The 24,075-nt window shown below is 43.7% G+C and overlaps 1 protein-coding gene across 1 annotated transcript in view; it reads left to right on the forward strand.

The window, feature by feature from the left end:
- Nucleotides 1–862: 862 nt before the first annotated feature.
- LOC126159426 (solute carrier family 46 member 3-like) overlaps nucleotides 863–24,075 on the forward strand; it is a 64,534-nt gene continuing 41,321 nt past the window's right edge. The window contains exons 1-3 of the mRNA XM_049916528.1: nucleotides 863–1,259; nucleotides 15,218–15,319; nucleotides 20,694–20,831. Of these exons, the coding sequence (XP_049772485.1) occupies nucleotides 863–1,259; nucleotides 15,218–15,319; nucleotides 20,694–20,831 (637 nt within the window). The remainder of the gene's footprint in view (nucleotides 1,260–15,217; nucleotides 15,320–20,693; nucleotides 20,832–24,075) is intronic.

Genomic DNA, 24,075 nt, shown 5'->3' on the forward strand with positions numbered 1-24,075 from the left:
CACTCAATACGCACATTGCAGTATTTGCACATAAGTATCTTCCTTCTTTTGTCAAATGCTACAAATGGCTCTGAGCACTACGGGACTTAACAGCTGAGGTCATCAGTCCCCTAGAACTGAGAAGTACTTAAACGTAGCTAACCTAAGGACATCACACACATGCATGCCCGAGGCAGGATTCGAACCTGCGACCGTAGCGGTGGCGCGGTTTCAGACTGAAGCGCCTAGAACCGGTCGGCCACTCCGGCCGGCCTACTTTTGTCGAAAACGTAAAATCCTTCTGACGAAAATTCCTTTTCTCGGTCGAAAACTGTCACTACCATATTAATCATCTGTAGCACGAAAACAAAACACAAAATACCACACTGAATGCACTGGCGATCCACAACGATTTCCAACACACAATACTGAATACACCGCCAGAACATTGTAGAATGTCTTTGGAATACTCGATATATTATATATATATCGGAATGGTGTACAATGGATATCCGGATTGTATTACCATAGGCCGGTCGGAGTGACTGGGCGCTACTGTCTGGGATCGCGTGACCGCTACGGTCGCAGGTTCGAATCCTGCCACGGGCATGGATGTGTGTGATGTCCTTAGATTAGTTAGGTTTAAGTAGTTCTAAGTTATAGGGGACTGATGACCTCAGAAGTTAAGCCCCATAGTGCTCAGAGCCATTTGAACCATATTTGTATTACCATAACTCCAATCGAATTTCCGCAGTTAAGTTCAAATGACGAGATTTTGCGAAGTTTAGTCAATTACTTCGCGATTTGGCTTAAAAGTAAATAGTTTCCTGTTTCCAGCAAAATGTGTAAAATTCCGTGGAAATTTCACGATTTCGCGCTTTGTATGATCAATTACATTTGTGAGATACTGACGCAGGCTAACAGAATTGTTGTGTCAGGCGTGCTGGCGGTGGGCGTGACGAGCTACCTGGCGGACGTGACGTCGGCGGAGGAGCGCACGGCGCGCATGGGCGTGCTGATGGCGTGCGTGTTCGTGGGCACGCCGGTCGGCTCGTCGCTGGCGGGCGTCAGCAACCGCGCGCTCGGCTTCCTGGGCACCTTCGCGCTGTGCGCCGCCGTCAACCTGCTGGCGCTGGTGTACGCCGCCGTGCGGCTGCGCGAGCCGCGCGCCCTGCAGCCGGCCACGACGGACGGGCTGCGCGGGGTGCTGCGCATACTCGCCAGGCCGCGCCTGCTCGCGCTCGTCACCTCCACAATCTTCATCATGGGGCCCATGACCGGTCAGTACGAACATACGGGGTGCGACAACAAAGTAACGAGACTGACGTGAAAAAAAATGATGCTTACCGTTTAGTCAAGTTTAGTGTCGCTCGAACAGTCCACGGGTGTAATGCCGGTCCACAGTGTCGAACGGGCACAATATTTCGGCGATCAGACATGTCGCCATCGTCAGGTGCGCTGACGAACTGAGCTGAGATTTTTTTTTTTTTTTTTTTTTTTTTTTTTTTTTTTTGCACTGTTCATTCCCTCCTCTGATGGAGGAAGGCGGGCTGTTTGAGGGCATGTTAGCGTCCCTTTTCAGCCGTGGGGTTTTTACATAGTTATTTTTATTTGAAACAATTTATTTTTCCTGCAAGTGCATTGTTATAATTAATTAACAATTTCGTTATTGCAGGTTTTTAGCAAAATGAAAACAACATAATCAAATATATTAACATAATAAAATTTAAGTATACAAAAAGTATGAAGTACACAATGTATATAGCAATGAAAGACAAGCGACACATAGAATACAAAACAATTAGAATACAAAAAGACATACAGAATACAAATTTATGTTAACATTACAGGAATTTGTTGGATGATTGAGTTAAATATATGTATTGTGTATATGTTTACGTGTGTGGTTGATAGTGTGGTGTGAGAATGTGATATATATATATATATGTATTGTGTATATGTTTACATGTGTGGTTGATAGTGTGGTGTGAGAATGTGATATATATATATATATGTATTGTGTATATGTTTACGTGTGTGGTATATATATATATATATATATATATATATATATCAAATTCTCACACCACACTATCAACCACACACTTAAACATATACACAATACATATATTCAACTCAATCATCCGATAAATTCCTGTAATGTTAACATAAATTTGTATTCTGTATGTCTTTTGTATTCTAATTGTTTTGTATTCTATATGTCTCTTCTCTTTTTCTCTTTCATTGCTATATACATTGTGTACTTCATACTTTTGTATATTTAAATTTTATTATGTTAATACATTTGCTTATGTATTTTTTGTGAGTAGTTTAATTTGAAATATATATAATAAATAGGTATGTGTATTACATTATTTATCCTCTTTTATCCTGAGAGGGGGTGAGCGGTGTTTGGTGTTGTTTAGATTGTTTGTGTTTCCTGTGGTGGATTGTTTTCTGTGTGTGTGTGTGTGTGTGTGTGTGTGTGTGTGTGTGTGTGTGTGTGTGTGTGTGTTTCTTTGTGGTTAATCTGTTGTTCTTTGATCAAAGTGAGTTGGTGTTGTTGTGTCTGCAGTTAGGGGTAGCAGGATTGGGGTGAGGTCAGGGATTGTTTTAGCTGTGTTTTGGGCTATTGTGCGTGATGGTGGAATGTATTTGTACTTAGGTTTTCTGTTTTCTCTTCCATTAATAGTGAGAATATCCTCCATGTCCGGTCTGTTGTGGAGAATCTGTTTACCATATCTCGTCCTAAGTTTGGCCATTCTGGTTTGGAGTGGTTCTATGCCCGAGCTTGTATATGCTTCATTGCTGGGGGTTGTAGGGGGTAGCTTGGTGATGCTGCGTATTAGTCTTCTTTCTGTTTTGTATAGTTTTTCCGCTATGTGGGCCTGTATTCCCCTGAGTGGGGCGACTGCGTATTCGAGTATTAGTCTTATATGTATGTAGGGCTGTTTCTCCGCTGCAGCCGTGCAAGCGTCCTTGAACCTGTCATATTAAGTTTTGTCTTAGTCGTGTTTTGTTCATAAGGTGATTTAGGTGTGTTTTCCAGTTCGGGTGTCGGTCTAGATGGCGGGCGGCCGTCCTAAATCCCGTTCCCCCGCGAGGCGTTCTCTCCGCGGTCCGCGCCCGCGGCCGAGCGTCGGCGGTCGCTGAGGCGTTGGCGTCGGCGTCTGTGGTGGCGCCGGTGTAACTGCCTCGTCCGCCCTAGTCTCCCGTTCGTTTTCTTTGCTGAGCCTCTTTAATTAGACTCAATGCTGGTTCCCATGCCTTGCTGAGGTTATAGCCGCAATCTCTGTTGATGAGTCCGTCTCTGGTACGAATTTCAGCGAAGAAAACGAACGAGCGACCAGGGCGGACGAGGCATTTTCGCCGACGCCACCACAGACGCCGACGCCCTCAGGAGCTCAGTTCGTCAGCGCACCTGACGACGGTGACATGTCTGATCGTCGAAATATTGTGCCCGTTGGACACTATGGGCCAGCAGTACACCCGTGGACTGTTCTAGGAAGACATACGCCGGGAGAAACTGAAGAATCACAAGTTTAGTGTTGTATCCTTCAAAGTAGTTCCCTTCTGACTGCACACACTTTTTCCAGCTCTTCTACCATTGATGGTAACATTTCTGGAACTCGTCTTCTGTAATATCCTCCAAGACCGTCGTCACAGCTTTTAGGACATCTTGTGTTGTTTGAAAATGGTGTCCCTTGACCGCCGTTTTGACTTTCGGAAATAGAAAAAAAGTCGCACGGAGCGATATCTGGTGAATAAGGTGGCTGTGGTAGTACTGAAATTTGTTTTGAGGTTAAAATGGCTCTCGTGGTCGTGCGGTAGCGTTCTCGCTTCCCACGCCCGGGTTCCCGGGTTCGATTCCCGGCGGGGTCAGGGATTTTCTCTGCCTCGTGATGGCTGGGTGTTGTGTGCTGTCCTTAGGTTAGTTAGGTTTAAGTAGTTCTAAGTTCTAGAGGACTGATGACCATAGATGTTAAGTCCCATAGTGCTCAGAGCCATTTGAACCATTTTTTAAAATGGCTCAAATGGCTCTGAGCACTATGGGACTCAACTTCTGAGGTCACCAGCCCCTATAACTTAGAACTACTTAAACCTAACTAACCTAAGGACATCACACACATCCATGCCTGAAGCAGGATTCGAACCTGCGACCGTAGCGGACGCGCGGTTCCTGACTGCAGCGCCTAGAACCGCTTGGCTACCAAGGCCGGCGATTAAAAATTGCTGTACTGTGGGATGGCGCATCATCGTGATGCAGAATCCAATTATCAGCAATGTTGGCATGGACACGAAGAACTCTTTTACGAAGTATTTCTAAAATTTCTTTGTAGTAATATTGGTTAACTGTTTGTCCAGGAGGCACCCACTCTTTATGAACAATTTCCTGGGAATCAAAGAAGCATACAAGCATGCATTTCACTTTTGACTTTGACATGCGAGCTTTTTTTGGTCTGGATGATCCCTTTGAGGACCATTGCGAACTTTGGCGTTTTGTCTCTGGATCGTATTCAAAAAAACAACTTTCATCACCAGCGATAACACGGCTCAACAATTCTGGATTGATTTCCGTTTACTCTAACAGATCGGCTGCCACATTTTTTCCATATTTCTCGCTGTTGCGGTGTGAGATTTTTGGGGACCATTTTTGCACAAATCTTTCTCATACCAAGATCTTCAGTTATTATTAGGCGAACCGTTTCTCGATTGATGTTCAGCTCTTCTGCAATCATTTTCACCGATAATCTTCGATCAGATCGTACGAGTTCACGCAACCTGGCCAAACTGACATCTGTCCGTGAAGTTGATGGTCGTCCACTGCGGTCTTCATCTTCAACATTCGTTCTGCCTTCATTAAACATTGTATGCCAACGAAAAACTTGAGCTCTTGACATAACCTCCTCTCCAAAAGCCTTCTGAAGCTTACCGTAAGTTGTCGTCGCGTTTTCGTCCAATTTAATGCGAAAAGAAATGGGATACCATTGCACAATATTATGCGGTTCCATTTCCGTGACGAGAGACACAAACACGGGTTAACTTATTACAGCACAACTCACGACTGAGCAGTTGCATCGATGTGCCACTTGGATTAGAAGCAGCTTATAGAGCAAGGTCAAAGATATTCTGCCTACGCAAGCCTGCAGGGTTGCCACATCTTGCAAAGAAAATCTGTCTCATTACTTTATTGTCGCACCTCGTACATCTACAGTGTGGTCCATAGGTGTGGAGCCACTCTTCAGTGAAAACTGAGTGAGATGAATGAGAGGTGAAACTTGTGAGGCCATGTTCCTAACGTGACAGCCATTTTGGAAGACGACATCATAAATCCATCTCAGAATTTTCAGGTGGACATACAGGGGGTCGACAAAAACACGGAAACACGGAAAACACAACACATTACCATGCCTAATACGGTGTAGGAAACACGATGACATTCAAAACACCTTCCAGTCGTCTCAGAATGAATAAATACAGGTCCTGTATGACTTTTCAAGGGAATCTTACACCACATATGTAATAGCTCTCTGAAGAAGGGTATTTTCGCAGATAGACTGAAGTATGCCACTGTTAAACCACTGCATAAAAAATGGGATACATCTGATGTCAACAACTACTGCTCAATCTCTCCTCTGACTGCCTTATCCAAAATTCTTGAAAAAGTAATGTATGTACAGTAGCTTCAAACCTTTGTAAAAATAAAGTTTTAACAAAATGTCAGTTTGGTTTCCAGAAAGGTTTTTCAATGGAAAACGCTATATATACTTTCACTAATGAAATGTTAAATGTTCTGAGTAACCAGAAGTCACCGGTTGGGACAGCACTCAAATGGTTTAAATCATACTTAACGGGAAGAGTGCAGAAAGTTGAAATAAGCAGTTCACATAATATGCAACATACTGATGATTTCTCAAACTGGGGAACAATCAAGAATAGGGTGCCGCAAGGTTCGGTCTTGGGTCCTCTGCTGTTCTTAATTAATATTAATGACTTGCAATTCTATATTCATGAAGATGCAGAGCTGGTACTTTTTGCCAATGATACAAGTATAGCTATTACGCCAAACAGACAACAATTAACTGGTGAAATTGTAAACGATGTTTTTCAGAAAATCATTAAATGGTTCTCCGCAAATGAGCTGTCATTAAACTTTGACAAAACACAGTATATACAGTTCCACACAGTAAATGGAATGACACCATTAATAAATATAGACTTCGATCAGAAATCGGTAGCTAATGTAGAATATTCAAAATTTCTAGGTGTATGCATAGATGAGGGGTTGAACTGGAAAAAACACACTGAAGATCTGCTGAAACGTTTGAGTTCAGCTACTTATGCTATTAGGGTCATTGCAAATTTTAGCGATATACATCTCAGTAAATTAGCTTACCATTCCTATTTTCATTCTCTGCTTTCGAATGGCATCATATTCTGGGGTAACTCATCAATGAGTAAAAGAGTGTTCATTGCACAAAAGCGTGTAATCAGAATAATTGCTGAAGCTCATCCAAGATCATCCTGCAAACACTTATTTAAAGAGCTAGGGATCTTCACTGTAGCCTCACAATATATATATATATATATATATATATATATATATATATTCACTTATGAAATTTGTTATTAACAATCCGAACGAATAAAAAGTAATAGCAGTGTACATGGCTACAACACTAGGAGAAAGGACGATCTTCACTACTCAAGGTTAAATCTAACTTTGGCTCAGAAGGGGGTAAATTATGCTGCCACAAAAGTCTTTGGTCACTTACCTAATAGTATCAAAAGTCTGACAGATAGCCATATAGCATTTAAAAAGAAATTAAAAGAATTTCATAATGGCAACTCCTTCTACTCATTAGATGAATTTTTGGATATAGTAAGTGAGTACCCACGCCCCCCCCCCCAACCAAAAAAAAAACTTAAAAGTATTAAGTGTTATGTAATATTTTGTGCAATGTAATATCTTGGATAGACACTTTTTATTAACATGACACGTTCCACATAATTACGAAGTGTCGTATTCATGATATATGGAACAAGTACTAACCTAATCTAATCTCTAATCTCCACACTTTCTGAAAAGTAGTGGTAAGTTCAGGTAACGATGACAGAGATGGATAGCAATCATGCACAGTTTTCTCTAACGTAGACCACAAAGGCTCAGTAACAATGAGATCTGATAACTGTCCCGGCTTTGGGAGACGCGAACAATTCATCGTCGTCCTCACAAGCCGGCCGGAGTGGCCGTGCGGTTCTAGGCGCTACAGTCTGGAGCCGAGCGACCGCTACGGTCGCAGGTTCGAATCCTGCCTCGTGCATGGATGTGAGTGATGTCCGCAGGATAGTTAGGTTTAATTAGTTACAAGTTCTAGGCGACTAATGACCTCAGAAGTTAAGTCGCATAGTGCTCAGAGCCATTTGAACCATTTGAACCGTCCTCACAAAACCAATATGGGAGCTTAGCGAACAGGAACCCTGTAGCCTCGGAACACAGTATCGCTATTGGGGAACAAACACTCTACCGTGGATTGGATCACATCAGTTAAAATGGTCACATACAGTTTCCAAAATGAGATTTTTCACTCTGCAGCGGGGTGTGCACTGATATGAAACTTCCTGGAAGGTTAAAACTGTGTGCCGGACCGAGACTCGAACTCGAGACCTTTGCCTTTCGCGGGCAAGTGCTCTACCAACTGACTTACCCAAGCTCGACTCACGACCCGTCCTCCCAGCTTTACTTCCGCCAGTACCTCGTCTCCTACGTTCCAATAGTACTTGGCTCTCATGCGACATTGCAGAGTAACCATATGGCCCATGGAATACGACGATATGACAGCCCAAATCATCACCAAATCCCCGCAATGTTTCACTCTTGCCACGTAAAATCGGCCAGAAATTCGGAAAAAAGTGCAATAATATTCGCCCGATCAAATGGCTTTCTTTCACCACTTCATAGCCCTGGTTTTATGTCTTCGACAACACGTTTACCTGTTACGGGCATTTTGTAAGTATGCTGTTTATGTTTTCTTATTGGCAACGTGGTGGATGTGGGGAGAGAAATGGCGGAGTTTTGAAATTTGTAAGACTGGATGTCATGAACTGCTATATATATTATGACTTTTGAACACTATTAATGTAAATACATTGTTTGTTTTCTATCAAAATCTTTCATTTGCCAACTATGCCTATCTGTAGTTAGTGCCTTCAGTAGTTTGAATCTTTTATTTAGCTGGCAGTAGTGGCGCTCGCTGTATTGCAGTAGTTCGAGTAACTAAGATTTTTGTGAGATAAGTGATTTGTGAAAGGTATAGGTTAATGTTAGTCAGGGCCATTCTTTTGTAGGGATTTTTGAAAGTCAGATTGCGTTGCGCCAAAAATATTGTGTGTCAGTTTAAGCACAGTCATGTATAATTGTTCTAAGGGGACGTTTCAATTTCCATCACTAACGAGGGGTTTTGGAATTCCAGGCTGCACGTAGTTCCTTGCTTATGCGAATGCGACATTCAGTTCTGCAGTGACTTTTGCAACTGTCGTCGTCTTATTTTTCGTCAAGATCCTCTTGAATGACCATTTGTCACAGTCCCTCAACACATATTTTCGTCCGCATTGTGACTTAGCGGATGAGGCTTTCCGCTTTCCCTGTATGTGGTATAAGTCTTCGATACATTGCCTCTTGAAGAACCATACATTTTGGCACCTTGGTTGCGTAACCACCCACCATACGAGCACCAACAGCTTGTCCACGTTCGAATTCACTGATCTCCGGCATAATGCTCTCACAATTTCACACAACACTGTTCTGACCAGCACTGGCACTTTTAACGTATTGAGGACATTGCACAGGTGCCGTTCCTCGTGAAGTGCAACAACACAACTCGCAAGCTTGGATAGCAGGCGTATTTATGTTCAAGTTCTCCCAGTGTTTCCAGATTTCTATGCAACTAAACAAATATGATTTGCACGCAGGTAAAAAGACGGAAGTATCTTAGAGCTGGTAAGCTAGGACACAAGGTTTTGGAGTGTAAGCCACTGGACTTTTAGAACAACAATTTACTAACAAACGAAGTTACTAACAACTTGTCACTGAGCAAAACTTATTTTGAAAACTTTCCCGAAAGTGACTTACGGGGACTGCCTCACTGCAGCAACTACTTTTTTTTTTTTTAAATTAACATATACTGAATAATAAATGAACTTACGACTACTAGCCCGCCGGCAGTTGTGGCCGAGCGGTTCTAGGCGCTGCAGTCCGGAACCGCGCTGCTGCTACGGTCGCAGGTTCGAATCCTGCCTCTGGCATGGATGTGTGTGATGTCCTTAGGTTAGTTATGTTTAAGTAGTTCTAAGTTTTAGGGGACTGATGACCTTAGATGTTAAGTCCCATAGTGCTCAGAGCCATTTGAACCATTTGAAAACAGTGGCGAGTTCCAATTTATGTGCTGCACTCTCAACTGGCCAGATCTGAAACCGATTGAACACATCTGGGATGTGATTGAACGTGGCGTCACAGATCATTGCTCCCCTCCCCGAAATTTACGTGAATCAGGTGACTTGTGTATGCAGACAACCCCAATGAACCAGGGACCTTGCCGTTGGTGGGGAGCCGGCCGAAGTGGACGTGCGGTTAAAGGCGCTGCAGTCTGGAACCGCAAGACCGCTACGGTCGCAGGTTCGAATCCTGCCTCGGGCATGGATGTTTGTGATGTTCTTAGGTTAGTTAGGTTTAACTAGTTCTAAGTTCTAGGGGACTAATAACCTCGGCAGTTGAGTTCCATAGTGCTCAGAGCCATTTTTTCGTTGGTGGGGAGGCTTGCGTGCCTCAGCGATACAGATGGCCGTACCGTAGGTGCAACCACAACGGAGGGGTATCTTGTTCAGAGGCCAGACAAACGTGTGGTTCCTGAAGAGGGGCAGCAGCCTTTTCAATAGTTGCAGGGGCAACAATCTGGATGATTGACTGATCTAGCCTTGCAACACTAACCAAAACGGCCTTGCTGTGCTGGTACTGCGAACGGCTGAAAGCAAGGGGAAACTACAGCCATAATTTTTCCCGAGGGCATGCAGCTTTACTTTATCGTTAAATGATGATGGCGTCCTCTTGGGTAAAATAGTCCGGAGGTAAAATAGTCCCCCATTCGGATCTCCGGGCAGGGACTACTCAGAAGGACGTCGTTATCAGGAGAAAGAAAACTGGCGTTCTACGGATCGGAGCGCGGAGTGTCACATCCCTTAATCGGGCAGGTATGTTAGAAAATTTAAAAAGGGAAATGGATAGCTTAAAGTTAGATATAGTGGGCATTAGTGAAGTTCGGTGGCAGGAGGAACAAGACTTTTGGTCAGGTGAATACAGGGTTATAAATACAAAATCAAATAGGGGTAATGCAGGAGTAGGCTTAGTAATGAATAAAAAAATAGGAGTGCGGGTAAGCTACTACCAACAGCATACTGAACGCATTATTGTGGCCAAGATAGACACAAAGCCCATGCCTACTACAGTAGTACAAGTTTATATGCCAACTATCTCTGCAGATGACGAAGAAATTGAAGAAATGTATGATGAGATAAAAGAAATTATTCAGGTAGTGAAGGGAGACGAAAATTTAATAGTCATGGGTGACTGGAATTCGAGAGTAGGAAAAGGGAGAGAAGGAAACATAGTGGTTGAATATGGATTGGGGGAGAGAAATGAAAGAGGAAGCCGTCTGGTAGAATTTTGCACAGAGCATAACTTAATCATAGCTAACACTTGGTTCAAGAATCATAAAAGAAGGTTGTATACATGGAAGAATCCTGGAGATGCTAGAAGGTATCAGATAGATTATATAATGGTAAGACAGAGATTTAGGAACCAGGTTTTAAATTGCAAGACATTTCCAGGGGCAGATGTGGACTCTGACCACAATCTATTGGTCATGAACTGTAGATTAAAACTGAAGAAACTGCAAAAAGGTGGGAATTTAAAGAGATGGGACCTGGATAAACAGAAAGAACCAGAGGTTTCCTGGTTTACCCAGTATTCTACTAATAAACCGAAGTCTACCACCTGCTTTACCCACCTATGAACTCATTCCATTTAGCATCACTACGAGGTATTACACCTAGATATTTGTATGAGTTCACCGATTTCAACTGTGACTCACTGATATTTTAGGTCACTAAGTTTTTTCACTTTATTAAGTGAAGTCGTTTCGTTGCCACTTCCTCCAATAATTTTAGAATTTTCAAAGGAATGTTACTTATCTCTATTGCCTTTTACGATCGACAGTCTTCCAAAGTTTTGTTAAACTCAGACTTTAATATTGAATCTCCTATGTCTCCTATCATGTCATCAGACAAGTAGAGGCGTTCAATGTACTCTTCATATTTATCTTCTCTCTCCTCTGCATGCAACTGTGGAATTTACCCTGCACCATTAATGTTGACGCCTTTGCTTTTAATTTCACCAAAGACTGTTTTGACTTTTATACATGCTGAATCAATGCTTCACGACGATCAATTCTTTTTCAATTTTCTTACACTTTTCGTGGAACAATTTAGCCTCAGAATATTTTCGTATTTCTTCAATTCTAAGTGACGTATGTCGCTGTCTTTCTGTTAGTACTTTGTTTTCACTTCCTTCTTTCGTCGAACAGTTTAAGTATTTCGTACGTTAACCCAGGTTTCTTTGCTGTTGCCTTTCTTATATCTATTTTTGTCCTTCCAGCTTCTGTGGAACGGCAGTACACATTGATGAGCCAGTACATTATGGCCTCTGCCAACCACGAGACTGAACGCCCTCTGGTGCCAGAAAGAACTGGTCTCCCCTGATTCCATTCATTCTAGCAACGATATGGAGTGTAAATGATGAGATCCAGTAACATCAGCGACTTTGATAAAGGGCAGATTGTTTTGGTCCGACAAGCAGGAACGAGCATTTCGGAAGCTGGTCTACCACTTATGTGCTACTGTTGTGAACATTAATGTGAAGTGATGAACTATGGTGAAACCATAAGTAGGTATTGGAGGTGTTAGACGTCCACGCATCATCACATTAGTCGGAGGCTGTAAACCTGAATAGGCGGCCATCTGTGCCAGGACTGACAACAGCTCGATGCAAACATTTCACCGCACACTGTTGAACAGGTGGCTCGGTAGCTAAAGACCCTATGTGTTCCCAAACTGACCTGACTGTTATCATAAATTACGATTGCAGTCGACATGGGGTCTTCGAGACAGGGCCGTTATCAATGGAAACGTGTCCCCTGATCAAATAAATCAAGTCTCTCACAACATTTGTGGCCAAACACTCCGTCATCGAGGCAAACGACAGCTCTTAACATACACCGCGCCAATGACTCATGGCGGAGGGGACAGCGTTACGCTGTTGGGGACTTTCATGGGGCTTCCGTTGGTCCTGTGATGGAAATACAAGGCACCTTGATAGCTGTCAACTACGTGAACATTATTGTGGCTCTCTTGCTTCCCTTCATGCTTGATGTCTTCCTCACCAGTGATGGCATCTTCCAACAGAACAACTATCCGTGTCACAAGGTCAGAATCATGCTGCAGTGGTTTGAGTATCATGATAGTGAACTCATGTTGATATCACGGTCACCAAATACTTCTTATCAGAATGTGACGGAACACATCTGGAGCGCTATCACGAGCCATCTCAGTATCCACTATCCACTGGTCGGTAATTTGCGTTATTCACTTGACACGTCTATAGACGTTTGGTGTCTCATACCTGCGGACTTGTGAAATCCATGTCACACGCAACATCTGCTGTATTTCGTTCTAAAGGCGAAACCGCACGCCAGTAAACATGCGATGATAATGTTTTCGCCCGTCAGTGTATATTGCGCATGCCTGGCATATTTATATCCTTTTATTTCAGATCGTGTGATATTTTTATAAGTTATTCCATTACTACTTAATGTTGTGGACACAAAATCAGTTACACGTATTGAAATCAGTTGTCTTGTGCCCTTGCCGGCAGCTGTGACCGAGCGGTTCTCGGCGCTTTAGTCCGGAACCGCGCTGCTGCTACGGTTGCAGGTTCGAATCCTGCCTCGGGCGTGGATGTATGTGATGTCCTTAGGTTAGTTAAGTTGAAGTAGTTCTAAGTCTAGGGGGCTGATGACCTCAGATGTTGAGTCCCATAGTGCTTAGAGCCATTTTGAACCTGTGCTCTTATAAGTAGACATCAGGCACAAATATGATATTGCCTGGTGTGTTTACTTTTAATTTTTACCTCACTTTTTGTTATGGTGATGAACTTATATTATACATCCGATGCTCATGAAAAGCTGGGTAAGATTAAATAGCTGTAACATGTAAACTAACTACGACGAAGTGCTCCCTTGGGTTTTGATGATACAGGGGTAGTGATCAAAAAATGGTTCAAATGGCTCTGAGCACTATGGGACTTAACACCAGAGGTCATCAGTCCCCTAAAACTTAGAACTACTTAAACCTAACGAACCAAAGGACATCACACACGTCCATGCCTGAGGCAGGATTCGAGCCCGTGACCGTAGCGGTCGCGCGGTTCCAGACTGAAGCGCCTAGAACCGCTCAGCCACACCAGCCGGAGGTAGTGATCAACAGTTGAGCTACAAGTTCAAAAATGTTCAAATGTGTGTGAAATCTTGTGGGACTTAACTGCTAAGGTCATCAGTCCCTAAGCTTACACACTACTTAACCTAAATTATCCTAAGGACAAACACACACACACACACACACACACACACCCATGCCCGAGGGAGGACTCGAACCTTCGCCGGGATCAGCCGCACAGTGATCTACAAGTGTATGAGAAAAGTAGTGAGACTGACAACACAGCGAGCGATCTGGCAATGCTGTGTTGTTCTACTTGTGTAGACCAGTGTGTTCATCCCTTCTACGTGCTCAGTCAGAGTTTCATCTCCATACAGCCATCACGTGATTTTTGAGACCGCCATCAGTTAAGTTGTGTTTTTGCACGAAAATAGAACAGTGGAATTTAGAGCAACGTTGTGCCATCAAGTTTTATGTTAAACTTGATGAATGCGTGAGTGTGACGTCTGAAAAGTTGAACTGTCCTACGGGGAACATTCCTTATCACGAGCCCAAGCTTTTCCGTGGCACAAATCAGTGTTGGAAGGCCGAGAACACGTTGAAGATGAACCTTGCTCAGAGAGACCTCCAACTTTCAAAACCGATAAAAATGCCGAACGTGTGGGTGCTCTTGTGAAATGAGACAGACGTTTAGCAGTAACACTTTCACCATTCGTCAGACTGTGATAGAAGTTTTGCACATGCGAAAAGTTTGTGCCCAAATGGTGCCGGAAAGTGTCATAACGGAACAGTAGGACAATCGAAGAAACGTGCACGTTGATCTTACTGAGAGGATTGCCAACGACCACGAATTGTTCAGTCGTGTGATCACAGATGGTACGATGCTGATACAAAGCAGCAAAGAGAGAAGCGGCACACTGAGACATTTCGTCGACCGAAAGAAGCTCGAGTGAGCCAATCAAAGATGAAAACAATGCTGATTTTCTTTTTTGAGAGTAAAGGTATCGTGCGTTAAGAATCTGTTGCTGCCGGACGATGTGGCCGATCGTTTCTAGGCGCTTCAGTCTGGAACCGTGTGACCAGTACGGTCGCAGGTTCGAATCCTGCCTCGGGCATGGATGTGTGTGATGTCCTTAGCTTAGTTAGGTTTAAGTAGTTCTAAGTTCTAGGGGACTGATGACCTCAGAAGCTAAGTCCCATAGTGATCAGAGTCATTTGAACCATTTGAATCTGTTGCTAAAGAACAAACTGTCAACCAGGTGCTTTACAAAGGTGTCCTCTAAAGTTTCAGGATAGTTACGAATCGAATGAGACGAGACACTGCAGGCAAGTGGATACTGCATCATGGCAACGCCCCATATCACACAGCCACTTCCACCACCGAATTTTTTATCTCGAAAGGAATTTCTGTCGTCCACAACCCACTAAATGCAACCTCATTTTGGGACCTAGAAGAACATTTAAAACAATGTGACTGAAATGTTAAATGAGTTGAAGCCTTTCAGCGTTTCTACAAAGAGTGGGAACAACGACTCCGCCGGTGTATATTTGCCAAAGAGCACTACTTTGAAGGGGACAATATTATTGTTCGAGGAAAATAAAAACTTCGGTAGATAAAAAATCAGCCTCATTACTTTTCTCACACACCTCGTACGTTTCACATTCATCCACTGCTGATGTTATTATCTTTCAGGAGAGTACTCCGTGCTGTACCTGTTCGGAAGATACAAGTTCGGTTGGAGTGAAGTGGACTACAGTCTGTACGCCGCCTTCAAGATGATCCTTATCTGTGGAGGTAAGAGGAAGTCGTAGCCACAACTTGTTTCTGCTCACCTCTGACACCTTTCTGAAAGTGGTTATATGCATTCTCTGCCAAACACTGATGTATGAATTTCAGAGTAATGATGTAGCTGTAGATGTAGATTTATTGCGAGTCATTGTTACCAATCTGTAGTGCTTCTGAAGATGAACTAAGTGCCTTAACGGTGGAATAATGAAATGGCAATTGCAGGTGTGCAAGTGTTTTACTTCCGACGAGGTTTCTCAGGACATGGTGTAATCCTGGATTCACTAGGTTGACGGGGTGGCCGAGCGGTTCTAGGCGCTACAGTCTGGAACAGCGCGACCGCTACGGTCGTAGGTTCGAATCCTGCCTCGGGCATGGATGCGTGTGATGTTCTTAGGTTAGTTAGGTTTAAGTAGTTCTAAGTTCTAGGGGACTGATGACCTCAGAAGTTAAGTCCCATAGTGCTCAGAGCCATTTGAACCAATCACTACGTTGACCAAGGTAAGGAAATTAAAGAGATATTTAATTTCTAGGGTTCCGTACATGAATCTGTAAAAACAAGGCCCTTGTAGGATCACTTTGTTGTCCGTCTATTAACACCTCTTTTTTTTAGGGACGGGTGGCGTTAACAAGTAGAAATTCATCTCACACTAAGGCCTACAGTCTCTTGACGGTGTGAAATATTAAAGCAGCTAAGTCAATGCCGTCAAAAGATACGGACATTTATGTCACATATTTTGATACAAACTCACTCATCAAACCCTATACAATACTTTCCTTTGACCTATAATCAAGAATTTTGGCAGGAAAGAAAGTTTCACATTAAAAGTAAGGGGAAAAATCCGAAAATTGTTTATTTGTAATTACTCTGCTACACCAAGAAGAAATGCAGATGATTACATTTTCACGCAATTTCGGTGCATAGATCCTGAGAAATCACTACCCAGACCAACCACCTCTGGTCCTAATAACGGCCTTGATACGCCTGGGCATTGAGTCAAACAGAGCTTGGATGGCGTGTACAGGTACAGCTGCCCATGCAACTTCAACACGATGCCACGGTTCATCAAGAGTAGTGACTGTCGTATTGTGACGAGCCAGTTGCTCGGCGACCATTCACCAGACGTTCTCAATTGGTGAGAGATCTGGAGAATGTGCTGGCCAGGGCAGCAATCGAATATTTTCTGTACCCAGAAAGGCCGATAGAGGACCTGCAACCTGCAGTCGTGCATTATCCTGCTGAAATGTAGGGTTTCGCAGGGATCGAATGAAGGTAGAGCCACGGGTCATAATACATCTGAAATGTAACGTCCACTTTTCAAAGTGCCGTCAATGCGAAAAAGAGGTGACCGAGACGTGTAACCAATGGTACCCCATACCATCACGCCGGGTGATACGCCAGTATGGCGATGACGAATACACGCTTCCAATGTGCGTTCCCCGCGATGTCGCCAAACACGGATGCGACCATCATGATGCTGTAAACAGAACCTGGATTCATCCGAAAAAATGACGTTTCGCCATTCGTGCACCCAGGTTCGTCGTTGAGTACACCATCGCAGGCGCTCCTGTCTGTGATGCAGCGTCAAGGGTAACCGCAGCCATGGTCTCCGAGCTGATAGTCCATGCTACTGCAAAGGTCGTCGAACTGTTCGTGCAGATGGTTGTTATCTTGCAAACGTCCCCCATCTGTTGACTCAGGGATCGAGACGTGGCTGCACGATCCGTTACCGCCATGCAGGTAAAGTTACGTTGTGCAAGACGCGACAGTTGGCTGCGACTGCGACGCTGCCCCCTCCTCTTTTCCCACCCTGGCAGACGGCGACACGGCCGCAAGACGACTGGAGTCGTCGCCGTTTCCCAAGCTGCGGCCGGCGGCGGCGGATTCAAATACATAAGAAAAATAAGTATTCCGATTTTCTTGCTGTAAAAAATACTGTATGTTAATGCAACAAAGTTACATCGGCTCCCAGAGTTAGTTTTTCGATACAGATTCTCCTTTTACTTTAAAAAATTGAAAAGTATCTCTTCCGGTTTTGCGTGTTTTTTTCGCTGTATATTACTTCTCTATCAATTGTGAGGAAAGTAAAAGGTACAAAAAATTGATGTTTGCGTATCTTACAGTTTCACATCACAGCTTGATAATGAGGTGTCTATTTTTCCGATATTCGTCACAGTTATCCCGATACTTAATTTACAAGTAACCTACTGCATAAAATTTGAATTGTGTACAGTGAAAAATGTGGTCGCTGGCTACTTTACGTATGGTTTACGTTAGGTCATACATCGTTGCCGATGAAAAGAAGCTAACATATTGAAATTATTTTTAAAGTTGAGATCAGAATGATATCGAACTCCGTTACCGAGATTTGGGCTCATATATCTCCGGGAGCGTCGCGACTAGCCGCCAGTTCTATCGACGCGCAACGAGAATCGTGTGGTCATCACACGATAGAGAATGCATTTGTTTTGTTTCGCTGACACATTTGGACCTACTGAAACCATTTTATGTCATATTTCTCCGGTATGAGTTACTAATATTTCTCCATATGCTCTTGACAATTTCATTTAAAATGCCACGAAGTGTAGGTTTCTTAAACCCAAGTGATCAAGCAGAACCCATTTTCGTGGTTTTGCTGAGGCATCTGAACCTGTTCCAAGCTTTCTTTCTCGTTTATTTCTCTGATACGAGTCCCGAATATTCCTCCATCTGTTTTTGCACATTTCACCTAAAATTCCAATGAAAGATAAGTTTATTAACAATAACCGCACGCTTGCGTCATTGCATTGTTTCAAGTTCCTGACAACAAGATAGGGTTACACTTTAAACATCTCTAGAATTTTCATTCTGAACGTCTACAGTATACACTGGCAGAAATGTGGAAGAAATAATGTCCGTGCTTGTTCACAAAATTTCCCCAAATTATACTTGTCAGTTTCTCCCATGCAGAAACTTTTGGAACAAGCTAAGGCAACTTTCATAGCCGACTGAGTCTTTATTCCCATCCAAATGAACTTCCATATTCTTATATTCTGACAGCATACATCGTTATGGATGACATGAACATTTAATCTTGCCAAGCTGCACTCAAAAGATGACTCCAGGATTTACAAAAGACGAATTTCAATTGTGAACTGTGTCAGACCAGAAGGGACTTGTAAAACAGTAGTGCACTTTTGGCACAATTTTTTTGAGCACCATCATCTACCAATGAATTGAAGCGAATGTGACAAATTACTTATTGCAGCATACTGTTTGTGCAATCTGTTGAGAAACGCCTTCCTCAAAAACGAGCATCTATTGATTACAGAAAGCTGTACAACAATCTGGTGGTGGTTTTTCACAACTAGAAGGTATCATCAAGACACCAATCTACCGTTTACTTTCAAAGTGAAGGTATTGTAAAATGTAACTTTCTCGTTGTTCTTTAGATTGTTCATTTTATAATGTACTTGACGTTTTCAATTTTTATCGTCACAAAAAAGAGAAATGCGAAAATTGACCTTCAAGTTCATTTTCATCATTCTAATTCTACATCTGCATGGATTATACTGATTTTCATAACAGGCCTGAAAAATTTGCATTAATGGGAAAATATTATATATTTCACTCACCAGCCAGTTTCAACTGTGCACCAATTTCTTCGCAAATTCTGTCTCTGAACATAGTGTCTCTATATTTAGGGTTCTTCAAATCGTAAAGGCAAGGATGTCGCGAGACCAGCTCACAGAGCATCACATCCTGTGGGTGGCTCATTTCAGTTTTCCTTGACTGGCTCGACATCTTTCTGGCAGCCGTACGTCTTTGTGTCGTGCGACTCCCGTCGCAACACTGCTCACTGGTGCAGTGCTGCGGCAGCTGTCGCAACAGCCGCGCGTCGCATCCCAAATTCGAACTGCGCATGCGCCAGCAAGCAACTTCTGACGTCACGTAGCGACCCGTCGCAGTCGCTAGTGTGCGTCGCGTCTTGGACAACGTACCTTAAGATGCCTGTCATCTCGACTGCTAGTGATACGAGGCCGTTGGGATCCAGCACGGCGTTCCATATTACCCTCCTGAACCCACCGATTCCATATTCTGCTTACAGTCATTGGATCTCGACCAACGCGAGCAGCAATGTCGCGATACGATAAACCGCAATCGCGATAGGCTACAATCCGACCTTTATCAAAGTCGGAGACGTGATGGTACGCATTTCTCCTCCTTACGCGAGGCATCACAACAACGTTTCACCAGGCAACGCCGGTCAACTGCTGTTTGTGTATGCGAAATCGCTCGGAAACTTTCCTCATGTCAACAAGTTGTAGGTGTCGCCACCGCCGCCAACCTTGTGTGAATGTTCTGAAAAGCTAATCATTTGCATATCACAGCATCTTCTACCTGTCGGTTACATTTCGCGTCTGTAGCACATCATCTTCGTGGTGTAGCAATTTTAATGTCCAGTAGTATATATCACACGAAAAAAAAAATACTTTTTGACATTTGTTATTCCACTCACCGTCTGTTATGACCCCTTCTCCTTAGGAAAGGATAGACATATCAATTTACAATTTACGGTCTGTGATACCTCGGCAATGTAAAAACAAACTTAAGCTTCTAAGTCAACGCAGTCTGAAGACACGGCCGTTTATGTCGCATATTTTCATACTTACAAACTCTCTCATTAAAACCTGTAGGGTACTTCCCGTTGGCACAAAATCACGAAATTTGGAAGAAGCAAGGTGGCTCTAAGGGATTGAAATCATATCTCCTTGACAACTCCTTCTATACCCTAGATGAATTGTTGAATGGGTATAAATAAATCTCTATGTGTAATATATGCATTTAATGCCATTTAAGAGAATGGGGTTGGTAATAAATATTTTAAGCCTTTCAAAAAATGAAAAAAAATTGACTCAGATTTGCATTTCTTATGCACTAGACACTTTCCACATCATAATGGTGTCCATGAGATTGATCAATGGAATACGTAACTAACTAACTAACTGACTGGCTGACTTCCTTTCAGTGCTGTAATTTCATGGAGAAGTGGTAGTTCCAGATGGTGCTGTTCTTGGATCAAATGTTCTCTTGACTGCGCATCTCATCACAATAATATGTACAGAATTTATGTCGAATGTCTTTACAATAAACGAACGCTGTTCCGGTGTTCGTGATTCTGTTCAAACTGAGACATTGTTGAATGAACTATAGAATTTAAAGAACTACAATACAGCAACATCACAAGGAGGCTCATTTATGTCACATGATTAAACCACAGTAGACGAACTTTTTCTAACACGTATTGTGCGTCACCTTGTACATTTGTAACTATTCTGCCCTTCGTTATCCTTTTCTGTGGATGAAGAAATGTGATTGAGTTCCGAATGTTAATGTTGGCAGGCTCTGTTCTGACGGTCCTGCTGCTGTGCCGGGTGCTGAAACTGGAGGACTCGCTGATCGGCCTCTTGTCCTGCCTGACACAGTTCGTCGCCAGCCTGCTCTACCTGGTGGTCAGCCGCAGCTGGGAGATGTACCTGGGTGAGTAGGCCTCTTACTCCATCCTGCGTGAGGGACGGACACACTGTATTAATAAACATTTCGAAAAAAATCCAGCTGCAACCGTGAAACCTGGTGATGGTCTCTTCATATTACCCTTCAGTGCGACACATTCTCCCTACGACGGATGCCTCGATTTTGCTATTTAGGAAATGCTCCACCTAGCATATAACCTCGTCCTGACTTGAAAATGTCTAGCATGTAACGGTTCCTTCATCCGAAGAAAGTGGAAGAAGTTACTGGCTGCTATCTCAGGAGAATTCGATGGGCGACACACATTTTGGAAGCCAAAATAAGCTGCATGCGCCTTAAGGAACCTATATAATTAGTTTTTCTCCTCTCTTGCTATTACGTTTTATTCATTATACTCTAACGGAAAAAAGTCACAATACCCCAAAATAATTAATTTACAGTAATAAACTTTCGGGAATACATTTGTCTAGGTATCATGTTTAAGTGACTGACGTTGCGAGACCACAGGTTAACGTATGAGCGAGATAAGGAATTTCAAATGTGAAATGCTGGTCCATTAACAAAGGCATGCAAAAGTCCGTGCATTGTGTCGTGCAGGTGCTGGATGACAGCTTCTGGGATGGTTCCATGCCTATTGCACTTGGTCGGTCAATACACGGTTACACTACTGGCCATTAAAATTGCTACACCAAGAAGAAATGCAAATGATACGCGGGCATTCATTGGACAAATGTATTATACTAGAACTGACATGTGATTACATTATCACGCAATTTGGGTGCATAGATCCTGAGAAATCAGTACCCAGAACAACCACCTCTGGCCGTAATAACGGCCTTGATACGCCTGGGCATTGAGTCAAACAGAGCTTGGATGGCGTGTACAGGTACAGCTGCCCATGCAGCTTCAACACGATACCACAGTTCATCAAGTGTAGTGACTGGCGTATTGTGACGAGCCAGTTGCTCGGCCACCATTGACCAGACGTTCTCAATTGGTGAGAGATCTGGAGAATGTGCTGGCCAGGGCAACAGTGGAACATTTTCTGTATCCAGAAAGGCCCATACAGGACCTGCAACCTGCGGTCGTGCATTATCCTGCTGAAATGTAGCGTTTCGCAGGGATCGAATGAAGGTAGAGCCACGGGTCGTAACACATCTGAAATGTAACGTCCACTGTTCAAAGTGCCGTCAATGCGAACAAGAGGTGACCGAGACATGTAACCAATGGCACCCCATACCATCACGCCGGGTGATACGCCAGTATGGCGATGACGAATGCACGCTTCCAATTTGCGTTCACCGCGATGTCGCCAAACACGAATGCGACCATCATGATGCTGCAAACAGAACCTGGATTCATCCGAAAAAATGTCGTTTTGCCATTCGTGCACCCAGGTTCGTCGTTGAGTACACCATCGCAGGCGCTCCTGTCTGTGATGCAGCGTCAAGGGTAACTGCATCCGTGGTCTCCGAGCTGATAGTCCATGCTGCTGCAAACGTCATCGAACTGTTCGTGCAGATGGTTGTCGTCTTGCAAACGTCCCCATCTGTTGACTCAGGGATCGAGACGTGGCTGCACGATCCGTTAGCCGTGCGGATAAGATGCCTGTGATCTCGACTGCTAGTGATACGAGGCCGTTGGGATCCAGCACGGCGTTCCGTATTACCATCCTGAACCCACCGATTCCATATTCTGCTAACAGTCATTGGATCTCGACCAACGCGAGCAGCAATGTCGCGATACGATAAACCGCAATCGCGATAGGCTACAATCCGACCTTTATCAAAGTCGGAAACGTGATGGTACGCATTTCTCCTCCTTACACGAGGCATCACAACAACGTTTCACCAGGCAACGCCGGTCAACTGCTGTTTGTGTATGAGAAATCGGTTGGAAACTTTCCTCATGTCAGCACGTTGTAGGTGTCGCCACCGGCGCCAACCTTGTGTGAAGGCTCTGAAAAGCTAATCATTTGCATATCACAGCATCTTCTTCCTGTCGGTTAAATTTCGCGTCTGTAGCACGTCATCTTCGTGTCGTAGCTATGTTAACGGCCAGTAGTGTACGTTTTATTCATTATACACTGAGGGAAAAAAGTCACAATACCGCAAAATAATTAATTTACGGTAATGAAACTTCGGGAATACATTTGTCTAGGTAACATGTTTAAGTGACTAACGTTACAAGACCACAGGTTAACGTATGAGCGAGATAAGGAATTTTAAATGTGAAATGCTGGTCCGTTAATACAAGCATGCAAAAGTCCGTGCATTGTGTTGTATGGGTGCCGGATGTCAGCTTGTGGGATGGAGTTCCATGTCTGTTGTACTTGGTCGTCAATAAAAGGACGGTTAATACTGCTTGTGGATGACGCTGGAGTTGTCGTCCGACGATGTCACATATGTGCTCGAGTAGAGACAGATCTGGAGCTCGAGCAGGCCAAGGCAACATGTCGATACTCTGTGGAGCGTGTTGGGTTACAACAGCGGTATGTGGGGAGCGTTATCCTGTTGGAAAACACTCCCCGGAATGCCGTTCACGAATGGCAGCACAACAGGTCGAATCACCTGACTGACGTACAAATTTGCAGTCAGGGTGTGTGGGATAACCACGATAGTGCTCCTGTCATTATACGAAACTGCACCTCAGACCGTAACTCCAGTTGCAGGTCCAGTGTGTCTAGCACGTAAACAGGTTGGTTGTAGGCCCTCAACTGGTCTCCTAAACAACACACGACCATCACTGGTACCGATGCTCAATCAACTTTGATTAGAAATCACAACAGACCTCCACCCCACACTCCAATGAGCTCTCACTTGACATCACCGAAGTCGCAAATGGCGGTGGTTCGGGTCGGTGGAACGCACGCTACAGGGCGTCTGGTTCGCGCCCTTGAAGTAACCGATTTTAACAGTTTGTTGTGTCACTGTGGTGCCAACTGGTGCTCACATAGCTGCTGCAGATGCAGTACGATGCTCCAGTGTCATTCGCTGTACACGATGGTCTTCCCTCTCGATAGTGCCAAGTGGCTGTCCTGAGCCCAGTCTTCTTGTGATTGAACATTTTCGTGACCACCACCGCCAGCAATCGTGTTCAGTGGCTACATTCCTACCAAGTCTTTCATCAGTAACGCAAAAGGAACAGGCAACTTCTCGTAACCTTATGATTCAACCTCGTACAAACTCAGTGCGTTGATAATGGTGTCTTTGTCGCCTTAAAGGCTTGCTTGACTAATATCAACTCACGACGT

The sequence above is a fragment of the Schistocerca cancellata genome, chromosome 2, assembly GCF_023864275.1.
Source record: "Schistocerca cancellata isolate TAMUIC-IGC-003103 chromosome 2, iqSchCanc2.1, whole genome shotgun sequence".
Lineage (NCBI taxonomy): Eukaryota > Metazoa > Arthropoda > Insecta > Orthoptera > Acrididae > Schistocerca > Schistocerca cancellata.